Source organism: Mustela erminea, chromosome 19 (genome assembly GCF_009829155.1).
Source record: "Mustela erminea isolate mMusErm1 chromosome 19, mMusErm1.Pri, whole genome shotgun sequence".
NCBI lineage: Eukaryota > Metazoa > Chordata > Mammalia > Carnivora > Mustelidae > Mustela > Mustela erminea.
Window position 1 is genome coordinate 30,861,408 of NC_045632.1, and position 12,595 is coordinate 30,874,002.

The 12,595-nt window shown below is 35.3% G+C and overlaps 1 protein-coding gene across 10 annotated transcripts in view; it reads left to right on the forward strand.

The window, feature by feature from the left end:
• The window catches only part of CHD9 (chromodomain helicase DNA binding protein 9), a 222,748-nt gene that overhangs the window by 74,338 nt on the left and 135,815 nt on the right, over positions 1–12,595 (forward strand). For 9 of the 10 annotated variants that reach the window (XM_032325864.1, XM_032325865.1, XM_032325862.1 and 6 more), the window contains one exon: positions 1,529–3,151. In XM_032325864.1, coding sequence (XP_032181755.1) covers positions 1,694–3,151 — 1,458 coding nt within the window. In that variant the 5' untranslated portion in view covers positions 1,529–1,693. Of the gene's footprint in view, positions 1–1,528; positions 3,152–9,159; positions 9,962–12,595 lie in introns of those variants that run through there. The other variant, XM_032325872.1, reaches the window with a different exon arrangement.

Genomic DNA, 12,595 nt, shown 5'->3' on the forward strand with positions numbered 1-12,595 from the left:
AAAATAGAAGTTCTGGAAAAGTTTCTTAGGACTTTGCTAATATTTAATTAAACTAATATGTAGAGCAGCAGGAACCTTCATTTGTGGTTCTCTCGGCAAGACGGTAGAGCACAGCCATAAATTACCTTTGTTAAAAATATTTGGAAAGCTACAAATCTGGAACAAAATTAGCTGGCCATTTCATATTAATGAGTAACCTATTAGATCCTTTCCACACATAAATAGCATGTATGTGTGTGTATATGTACATATATTCATGTAAATGTAGTCATTTTTGCTCTTCAGACTGTCATAAAACTAATTCATTGCTTAGCTCAAGCTACTGTTTATATTTGCCTCAGCTTGATTGTCACCACACATTTATTTACACAGTTTAGTAAATAAGCAGTATTTATATTCCAAATGACTTAATGAGGGCAGGAGAGAGACTTAGGGACAGAGTAATGAATATAACCATTAACAGAAATATTCTTGCTTTTGCTACATGAATATGTAAATCAATTGGCTGTTAGGAAGGCTGATCTTCCACGTAGATGAGCCGTGAACCATGGTAGCAGTATGTGGGAACATCCCAACCATCCCCTGTCTTCATTGTCTGTCAACTGACCAGATGCTTAACTCATCTCATTTGGCCCAGTTTAACATGATCTCTTGCAATTGTTGTTGTTCTTTAAAAAAAAAAAAAAAAAAAAAATTTTATTTATTTATTTAAGAGGGGGGGAGAGAGAGAAAATCTGAAGCAGACTGCACACTGAGCGCAGACTCCCACACTGGGCTCAATCCAACGACTGCGAGATTGTGACCTGAGCTGAAACCAAGAGTCGGTTCCCCAACCAACTGAGCCACCCAGGCACCCCATACAATTGTTCTTCTTCATGTATTTCTGCATATACTGTATGAAACAAGAAGATGCATCTGCTCAAGAGGTCTAGAGCAAAATATCACAACACACTAATCTGAGAAAATCTGGTATCAGCTATCCTAACAAGCTGTTACTTTGAAGTGTTAATACGTATATATTTTAAACATGCCATAGCTGCTGGGGAGTGATTGTCATTTCATGGTAGAGGAGAGAGTCTGACATACCATTCTTAGGTTTACATTCTTTCATCAAAATATATGAACTTCAGCAGCACTTGGGTAGCTCAGTCAGTTGAGCATCCAACTCTTGATCTCAGCTTAGGTCTTGATCTCACAGTTGAGTTCGAGCCCCACGTTGGGCTCCATGCTAAGTATGGAGCCTACTTTTAAAAATATGTGTACATATGTATGTATGTGTGTAAACATATATATATGAACTTGAAATTGAAGTACTATGCATTATTAGTTTCAAATACATACAGTCATGTCCCATGCACCCGCATTTTTTTCCTTGTATGGAATATCAATGAGCTTTTTGCAATTTTTAATCATTCTACCAAAAAATACTGTATACCAAGATTGTATGTTTTTTACACCATATATAAACTTCGTAGAACTTTAATTAATTCTCATCACTAAACTTGAATTGTTTTTCTTATTTTCCTAGGATTCTGACACTTCATGACATGTCATTATCTAGAGCAATAATGAACATTGACCTGTTTCGGATTAGTTGATGACCTTTGGCAATGATCTAATAATATCCACTACACAGAAGCCGAATATACTTCATTTGGAGTGAATAGCCCGGATTGTCACTGGATTTTTCAAGATGACAGATCCAATGATGGACTTTTTTGATGATGCCAATCTTTTTGGTGAGACCTTAGAAGGTTTGTCAGATGATGCATTTGTACAACCAGGACCTGTTTCACTAGTTGATGAATTGAACTTAGGTGCAGAATTTGAGCCTTTGCACATAGACTCACTGAACCATGTTCAAGGTACTCCAACACATCAGAAGATAACTGATTATGAGCAGTTAAATCAGTTTGATTCAATGAAATTTCACCAAGTCAATCAGCCTTTTGGTAGCCCAGCTGAACATGTGTTATCTCCACACTCTCAGTTTAATTGTTCTCCGATCCACCCCCAAAACCAGCCCAATGGTTTGTTTCCAGATGTAGCAGATGGCAGTCCAATGTGGGGCCATCAGACAGCTACCAGCATTTCCAATCAAAATGGGTCTCCTTTTCACCAACAAGGACATTCTCACTCTATGCATCAAAATAAAAGCTTTGTGGTACACCATGACTTTGCCTTATTTCAGGCCAGTGAACAACAAACACAGTGCACTTCACTACGCTCACAGCAAAATAGAAATAATCTTAACCCAGGGCAGAATTCTCTCAGCCAGTCTAAAAATTTTATGGATGTTAATGTTTCTGGTCCGCACAGAGTCAGTGTTAACCACCCTTCGCAAATCCCTAATGCATCTACGTCGCAACAGTCTCTTTCGATGCAGCAGTTTTCCCAAACGTCAAATCCTTCAGTTCACTTCCTCAAGTGTAGCAATCATCAAGAAGGGAATTTCAATGGACCTTCTCCAAATATGACTTCTTGTTCTGTCAGTAATTCACAGCAGTTTTCTTCACATTATTCCTTTTCCAGTAATCATGTCTCACCAAACAGTCTTCTGCAGGCCTCTGCAGTGCTTGCACCTAATCACACAAATCAGACTTTATCCGATTTTACCGGAAGTAACTCCTTTTCACCTCATAGGGGAATCAAGCAAGAATCCACTCAGCATATGCTAAATCCCAATACATCGTTGAATTCAAATAATTTCCAAATGTTGCATTCATCACATCCTCAGGGTAATTATAGCAATTCAAAATTATCTCCTGTGCACATGAACTTCCCAGATCCTGTTGACTCAGGAACTCAAATGGGCCATTTCAATGATCACGTAGAAACTAATGGCTTTTCATCTTTAGAAGAGAATTTACTTCATCAAGTGGAGTCTCAAACTGAGCCGTTTACAGGACTTGACCCAGAAGACCTCCTCCATGAGGGTCTCCTTCCCCAGTTTGATGAGGCCGCATTTGGACAAGATCATTCAAGTCATGTTTTAGATCATGACCTTGAACGGCAGTTTACTTCACATCTTGTAACTCGGCCTTCGGATATGACTCAAACACAGCTGCATGGCCAGGCTCGGAGTTGGCACTCTTCGCTTTCCAATCATCAACATTTACATGACAGAAATCGCCTATATTTACAGCGACAGGTATGTGGCTCTTTTATTTTGGTGAGTTGGGATAGGATGGGCTTTTTTTTTTTTTCCTCTTTTTTTAAAGTTAATTTTATGTGAGACATATCCAGGATTTTTCAAACTTAGGCATATTTTGACATAGTTTCTATTGCTTTAACAGTCTTATATTTGAAAGTGATTTCTTGATGTGTTCAAAGCAATACATTAACTTCTATATTTAGAAAATGGTAAGGTTTTAGGACCTTTTTTGTAACTTTGAATTATAATTGCCTTCAACAGAATGATTTATTTTCAAAAATGAAAACTTAACCATAATTAAAAGGTACAATAGACTGGGAACATTTTGTCACAAATGTAATGAACATAGTGCTAATATTCCTATAAAAAGCTCATATAGGGGCGCCTGGGTGGCTCAGTGGTTTAAAAAGCTCATATAAATTGATAAGCAAACTTTTAGAACTTCACTTGATAACTAAATAAAGCAGAGGAGCTGGAATTCACAAAAGGGTAAGTTGAATTAGTAAACAGAACACTCAGAATAATATGCAACTTTAATAATTCAATTTGCAGCCTGGTTTTATTTTTATGTATTAGAAAAAAAATTTTGGTTAATGCTGACACATTTATGGTGACATTGGGACTTATATAGCTTTGTTAATTGACACAAATATTTTGGGAAACAGTTTGATAGTAAATTTGAATATAAAAATACTTTATCACAATAACCCAAACACAGGAAAAGTAATATACCCAAGGATATTTTTGTTACACTATCTATACAGGACAAGTGGAAGCATCATAGTTTATTATCATAGAGTATTAGATGGACTATTACAGGCATTAAAAAGTTTGAAGACTAACACTGACAATATGTTAGTGATGGGGAAAAACCATAATTCAAAATTAAGATCACAGTAAAGCGGTTAAGAGTATAAGCTCAGGTACCAAACTACCTGGATTAGAATCTTGGCTACTGTTACTTACTATCTGTGTGACTTTTAGCTAGTTAAGAGAATTTTATTCTTTCTCATTTGTCTTATCTTCTAAGTGCGGAGTACTAACAGGATCTACTTAATAGGTCTTTGATAAAAATTAAAAGGGTTGTAATATGTGAAAATACTGAGAACTGTGCCTAGCATATAGTAAGCACTTAATGTTTTTATAATTTTTTTCATAGCAGTATGAAAATACACATGGAAAAAAATATTGAAAGGAGATAGATTGTTTTAGGGTAGTACAGTTATACTTTCCTTTGTTTTCTATAGTTACAGTCATGTTACTCTGCTGTTTCTATAATAAAAATATATTTAATGTAATATTTTATCACTTACCTGAAATCTTGTCGAATTAAGGATTCCTAAAATGCTTCAATACCTTGGTTACCTGTGAGATCTGGTGGACAGTGTAATATATCACAGTACTTGAAATTAAACGTTTAGGGACCATTTATTCATCTCAAAGCCTTGAAACGTTTGAAGAAGATAAACTCTTTATCTTTTCCCTTAGTTTGATTTTATTTCTGCTTCCAATGTTATTTTCAGTACATTTTTTGAAATGTCTGGTAGATTTTAAGATAGTTAAAAGACACTCTTAAACCTTTCCTCCTCTTTTGTGGCCTGAATAGAATATTATGATTTTGCTCCCTCTACTGGAAGAGGATCAAGCATCTTCTTTAGAAGGACCCTGGGAAAAACCTCTACTTCTTGAACCTTAAGTCATCTATCCTCTTAATATGAAGTTTTCTGACTAGTTGGGACTAGTCATTTTGTGTAGTATATACTTGAAGGTGTGAAGCCCGAAATTTATTTATTTTATACTTTTGTTTTGCTAGGTCCTTGTCATCATTGTAGTTTTTCTTTAATTTATGTTTTCCTAAACATGTTCTACTGGCTTTGAAAGAAGTTATAGATTTGGAGTGAATAAAGAGTAATTTTAAATAACTAAAGTAGTTCCCAATGCTAGCATGTAGATGGTATAATCTGAGAGGAATTTTTTTCAGAACCATCCTAAGCAACCTTTCATATATCATCTTACTCTACTGATAAATTCATAAGGCTTTATTTAAACGTACTTACCTTTTTGTTTCAGAGTTTGTTTTGTTTTGCTAACTTCTTGTTCTTTATGTTGAAAAACAGATCAAGGGCAGTTGGTTTGGGATAATTTTTTGACTTATTGAAAAACTATTCTTAAGTTTCTGGAATTTCTTAGTGTTAAGAATGATACTTGGGAGTTGTTGATTGTGGGGATGAAAAGGAGGGATGGATTTGGTAAAGAAGGTAAAGGATTATTATGATTTAGTTTTATGGATTGTATGTAGGTTTTATATGTACTGAATTATAGGTCACATATCCTACATATGTGAAATTCAAATGATTTGGTATGTGTAATGTGTCATAAATTTTGACAGAGCTTTACAACTTTATTTTGCCTGTGTAATTTTTGGCATATTCTGGATGGTTATGTTTATTACATAGCAAAAATGTCATATTAATAAGGAGTTTTGTTATGGTCTTTCCCCAGATTCTGTGAAAATAAAATTTTTAAAAGATTTTTTTTTAACTGTCTGTCTTAATTGCAGTAATTTCATTTCAGACTAAATTAGCATCATTAAATATGTATAGATGTTAAGAGATTAAAAAGTAATAAAGTGGCATAATTTTTGGTATATCAAAATTTAAAAATGAGATACATTTTATATAGCCGAAACAAGATATTCTTTAACCCAATGTGTGAAAATTCACGATGGCACTCTATTCAGAATTCCGGAAAGCTTCAGTGAGAATGTTGAATATGTAAAGAATACTTCTAAGCCTTGCTTTTACTTATTTCCCAACTGAGATGGGGTGGTTTTGGTTATAATTTCAGATGTCTTTAAGTAAGTACTCTGTGTCAGTCCTTAAAAACAGTGAATATTGCTGAGAATATTTCTTGTATAATTAACTCTAGAATTTTACCACTAACTAAGAGGAAAGAGGGTGCCTGGGTGGTTTAGTGGGTTAAAGCCTCTGCCTTTGGCCCAGGTCATGATCCCAGGGTCCTGAGATTGAGCCCTGCATCGGGCTCTCTGCTCAGCGGTGAGCCTGCTTCCCCTGGCCTCTCTCTCGGCCTGCCTCTCTGCCTACTTGTGATCTCTGTCAAATAAATAAATAAAATCTTAAAAAAAAAAAAAAAAGGAAGGAAAAAGGTATGAAGCTAGCAAGTGTTCCTAAATGTAAGTGCTCACTAAACATAGTACAGAAAATACTAGCCTTATTTTCATGTGTAATTTTTAGAGCAAAGGAATTTTGAGAAAAAAAATACCATAAACTTTTCGTTGCTCCCTTGTGACAAACACTTTCTTCTATTTTATAACACAAAATCTTGCATTTTTGTCTTATTTGTGAAGTAGAAATCACATAGAGAGGATTATGTGATCTCTCAATGTTTATAAATTCAACTTACTATAAAATTTTGATAGCAGAGAAAAATATGTGGGATAGCTGAGATAGCAATCAAAACAGAAAATAGAATTTTAGGATAGACATAATGACACATAATTCCTTGTTGGCTTTGTACTGTGATGAATTCATCACTTTCCTTAGTATCTTGAATTTTTATTTCATTTTCTTCCTGAACATAGGGAATTTGTATTACTTACAAGATTTTAAAGAAAGTAGAGAAAGACAGGTTTGAATAACCTGTGTAAGACTCATTTTAAAACAATGGATCGTTGTCTGATAAAAAATTTAGTATGTGGGGACGCCTGGGTGGCTCAGTGGGTTAAAGCCTCTGCCTTCGGCTCGGGTCATGATCTCAGGGTCCTGGGATCAAGCCCCGCATCGGGCTCTCTGCTCAGGGGGGAGCCTGCTTCCCTTCCTCTCCCTCTGCCTGCCTCTCTGCATGCTTGTGATCTCTCTGTCAAATAAATAAATAAAACCTTTAAAAAAGTTTAATATGTGTTTATTAAAAAATTGGACCGTATAGAAAACAAACCAAAACAAACAAAAATAAGTTGTAATAGCACTAGCACTGTTGATATTTTCTGTAGGAGTTCCTAGTGAGATCTGTTGTCTCTCTCATCCCTGTCCTCCACCGACGTATTTCTGCGTTTTTAAGAAATAAAGTTGGAATCATTATAGTTCATGCTTTTTGGCAAATGGCTTTTTTAACCTTCCAGTTAATATGTTGCAGACATCTTTCATGTCATTACCTATTTTTCTGAAAATGATTTCGAATACCTGAATAGTTTACCCTTGTAAGGTTGCTAAAGTACCATGTAAACAAGAAGGTTGTTTTTGAAACCTGGAAAAATCTGAATCAAGTTTAATTAAAGTATCTTTTTATTTTTCTTGCATGTATTACCATAATAATCTAGTTTAAAGGAGGTGCACAGCAATAGCAAAAATTATAATGACTAACACATAGGGCACTTACCTTGTGCCAGGACTATTCTAAATTCTTAATAATAACACATTGATCCCTCACAACAGTCCTTTTATTTGGTTATAGTTATTTCCTTGAATTTCCATAGGAGGAGACTGAGGTGCAGAAGACTTAAGTAGTATACTTCAAATCACACAGCCAAAGTGGGGATAGCCGGTGGCCAAGACAAGATTCAGACCAAGTTTGATTACATTATATGTGGTTGTAACCACTTTCACTTTCCTTCAAAGTGTGTTAATACATTGTAATATAGAGTAATAATATACTAAATGATTTTTCCCAACTCTCTCCTTCTTTCAAAAATGTATCCTACTGATGAGGCAAAAACTTGCTTTAAAATCTCTAAGTGGAAAAGAGCATACATCTCATGGTTTCTGGCTGTATCAGCAATCGTTTGACCATTACAGAGGTAAAAACAACCCCGAAGCAAAGAGAAGTAAAGCAGAATAGCTGTTGCTTCCAAAAGTGTTGAGATATTTTTTATAAAATTGTGTATAAGATGATAACAACAAATGTCCTGAAGGTAAACCTGATCATTATCTTTAAGTGTTTGAAGAACCTTACAGGTCAGAAATAGGCCTACTAAGTGAGTCACAGAAAAGCAGATTGTCATGGGATACTAAGGAAGAAGTTTGAAATAAATGTCTTTCCATGAAAGCTTAAATAGAATGGTCCAGATCGGTTACAGAAAGAAGTCCTATAGTGAGTGTAAGATGCATTAAATTAGTAGGTTCTTCACAACTCTTAACACTGGTTGCAATTTTGGGTTTCATTGCAGGATGTATCATTCCTGTTGCCTATTTAGTTCCTGAGTGGTGTTACAAATAATGAAGAAAGGTAAAGAAATATGACAAGTTATCTGCTATCCAGCAATGTCAGGGATTTATTACAGATGAGTAAAGTTTCCAGATAGTTCAATTGTATTCTTTAAAGCGTGAAATTCTTTAATTATACAGCTCCCCCTCTGGCCCACAGAGGGCTATGGTGATGGTGGTAGAATGCTTGACTGGGAAAGATGAAGAGAAACAGTTTTATAGGGAAGTCTTGTGTAATGGTAAGAGTATGTAATGGTATAATGGTAAGAATCCCCACTTACTTAAAAATTTATTGGAACACATTAGATATGTGAAAATTATCTTAAGTAGATACAGCTGATTTTGTGTATAAGTAAAGTTGTTTTTAAAAAAGAGAGAAGGGAGGCGCCTGGGTGGTTCAGTGGGTTAAGCCTCTGCCTTCGCTCAGGTCATGGTCTCAGGGTCCTGGGATCGAGCCCCGCGTCCGGCTCTCTGCTCGGCAGGGAGCCTGCTTCCCCCTCTCTCTCTGTCTGCCTCTCTGCTTACCTGTGATCTCTCTCTCTCTCTCTCTCTTTCTCTCTCAAATAAATAAAAATAAAATAAAGAGAGAGAGAGAAGGGGCACTTAGGTGGCTTAGTTTGGTTAAGCATGAGACTCTTGATTTTGGCTCAGGCAGGTCATGATATCTGGGTCACAGGATCAAACCCCTCTTGGGGTCAGCGCTGAGTCTGCTTAAGATTCCCTCTCCCTCTGCCCCTTCCCCAATTTGCATGCTTGCTCTCTCTCCCTAAGATAAATAAATAAATGGAATCTTTATAAAGAGAGGAAAATCTATGTAAAACTAAACTATGTAAAATTAAAGCAAGGGATTCGCTGTACGTTGCTCATATTCATTGAACTCAGAGGATCTCAAGCTCTTTACTAGGTTGTTTTTTTTCTCCCAGTGGTAACTTTTTTGAAGCCAAAAAAGCAACTGATGTATGAACAATTAAAAAACTTGTCACTCCACTTGTGCTCTAGACAAAAAGAGAAAAAAAAACTAAGGAATTCTTAGGCTGTCTCCTTGAACTAATTAAAAATCTTATAAAATACATCCCTCAATTTATCTGAGTTTACTTAAATCTTTATGCATTTGGCCTGGTATTGCCTATAAGAAGCTTCACAGTTCTTAGTTGTATATGCCAGAAACACAAAAGAGAAATTCGGAACAGGAATTTCCCATGTAGTTGCGCTTCCCCCCACCCCTCAGTTAAAGTGGGCTAGTTTTGGTTTTAACATTTCTGTCATGTCCTCAGGATTAAAATATTCTGTTTGAATGGGGGAAATTTGTATAATATTAGCTAGCTCTAGAATACAATCTTAAATATTAAACCAGATACTATAAATTGTAGAAAAGGGAGCTCTGCACCGCCTGTCAAGAATCAGAGTAACAGAAACTCCAGTTCTTAGCAGTAGCTTTAAGGCTGTTGACCTCTCACATGCATACTTAAGGGTGAGAGGTGAACAGGAAGTGAATTCCAGGGGTGGGGAAGAGGCAGGCAGCAGTTGGTGAGAAATTTGTGGATTAGTGCAGTATGTGAAGAGCATGAGATCCAAGCCAAACTTCAAAGTAGGTCTAATGAAATTTTGTTGTATTTAATTTTATTGATGAGGTGCACTCCCAACTATCTTAGGACTACTCGATCATTTACTTCTTATTAATGTCTGAAATGGAGAACAATGCATTAGGGCTCCTGAGCCATTAAATTTTATACCTATTATGATAACATAAATACACAGTTGTCTAGGATACTTCAGTATGGGTGATCAGGTTTCTTCATTTGGGTATTTGGACTGAGACGATTTTAAATTAAGGAAATATTTTAATACAATGTGTTGTGGTAATATATGAAGAGTTAGTAAGTGCGTAGCTGGGAAGCTTGGACTGCAGTTGGAGTTAAGTAAGATCTGGTAATTCGCTGTGCTTGACTATGCAAATACTACCTTGCACGTTTATTATGCAAGAATACCTTGTGAATTACAAAAGAAGAGCAATCTTTAAAGCAATGTTTTTCCTACAGGTTTTCTTTTCAGGTTTGTGTACCTGAAAACAGTGCAGTTTACATGGACCATTTCATGAAATCATAGGATTTGGGAGCTGGACAAGATTTTACTCTATTCTCAAATACACAGAAAGGCAATAACAGTATTAGAGAAGTCATAACGTGCTTGCTAACTAGTTAGCAGATTCCTTTTGTAGTTTAAACTCTACAGTGTTTTAAGAGTGATCTGAAATGAGAGTCGTACCACGCTATGGTCAGACATTAATTTTACATTTACTGTGTTGTATTATAAAGCTTAGTTGTCTCCAAGTTGAGAAATACGGTAAGGTTTAGGGGTTTTTTTGTTTGTTTTGTGTAGGTAGCTTTTAGTGTGTCATAACTTTTTAACTATATCTTTATAGTTAGGTCTAAAAAATGCACCCTTACTATTATTTGTCAGATGTAGGTGTAAATTATATATACTGAATTTTATGTAACATCTGTGTTTTGGAAATGTTACATTTTTAGTGCTTTTATTTGTTCAGACTTTACTGTACGTCTCCCAGGTGTATGAGATTATGCAGGCCATGAGGTTGTGAAAATGAATATGTCCTTTGCCTTTGAAGAGCTCCCATTGAAAATTGCATCATACTTTCCCATTGATCTATATTATAATTTCAGAGCTGTTCTCTTTTCATTTCTGATTCAGTTTTTTTGGATAGTGGTTTCCAGCACTTTCCCTTAGCCCTCCAGCTAAGTGACTTGGAATGAGTGATTTACAAACAAAAAATTAATTTCTTTGACCTATCCTGGTTAAAGGAAGTGCTGTAGTTTCTAGGTTAGCTCCTTGTCCCATGACATTTTAGCAATCTATCATTATTTGATTCTTCATATACATATAATAATATATGTGTGTATAATATACAACTGTCTGAGTCTAATTGCTTTTGTGAATGGCAAAGCCAAGAAAGCAGGCCCTTTTCTTTTGAGCTTCTAATCTACTTAAATTTATTACAAACTATTGCTGAAGTCTTACAAAACTGTGTTGTGTTTTCAACTTGGAGCCCTGTTTTTTGTTTTTTTGTTTGTTTTTAAAAAAGACATAACTAGTTACCAAGAGATATATTATACTTACAAGATGATATTACTGGATAAATATCCTATGGCTTTTTTTTTCCCTAAATACCTCAGGTGAAAGTTAGACTTAGAAGTAATTTTTTAAAAACTACTATGGTAAACATTAAGAGTATGATTACAATGAGTTTTGGAGCACTGAAAAAAAATAAAATTTAATTTAAAAAAAAGATCCAACATCAATTTTAAAAAAAGAGTATGGTTACAGATAGAAATAGTAATAACATTTGTATAGTATTTTGAAAAATGGTTCTTTTAACATTATTTGAGTCTTTAGTAATAATGTGGGGTATATGCAAGTTAGTAATATTTGCCAGAATCTGCAGATGAAGTATTTGAAGTCTTGAGAGGGAGAACAACCTGTCTAAAATTAGACCACTACTAACTGCTTAGCAGAAACAGCACATGTTGCTCGAGCACCTGCTATTTGTGTATCAGGTGCTGTGCTAAGTACTAAAAGTACAAATAGAGACTTCTGAGGCTAGTCCTGTACTTTTGTTATTTTACAAGGAAAAAAAAAAATTGGGTCCAAATCAGCTTCAGTGATATTAGAAATGTCAATGGTATGAATTTCTTCAGATTGTTTATTTTGAAAGTATCATTTATTTTTTCTAACTTTTTATTTTGGAAAAGTAATTTAAACTTACAGAAAAGGTGAAAGAATAATACAGTAAACATCCATATTTCCATTCATACAGACTCACTAATTGTTAATTTTTGGCATATTTGCTTTACAGTTTTCTTTTTATAATAAAAGTTACTTTTTTTTCTAATAAAAGGTACTTTTACTAAGTGATAAAACTTAGCATCACCAGTAACTAGATATCGTGACACTTTACCCCCAAATACATCAACATGGCTCTCCTCAGAACAGGTATATTCTCCTACAAGTATACAATCCTTTTATCATAATCAAGAAATTAGCAGGGGCGCCTGCTCAGTGGGTTAAGCCTCTGCCTTTGGCTCAGGTCATGATCTCAGGGTCCTGGGATCAAGCCCTGCATCGGGCTCTCTGCTCAGTGGGGAGCTTGCTTCCTCCTCTCTCTCTGCCTGCCTCTCTGCCTACTTGTGGTCTCTCTCTGTGTGTC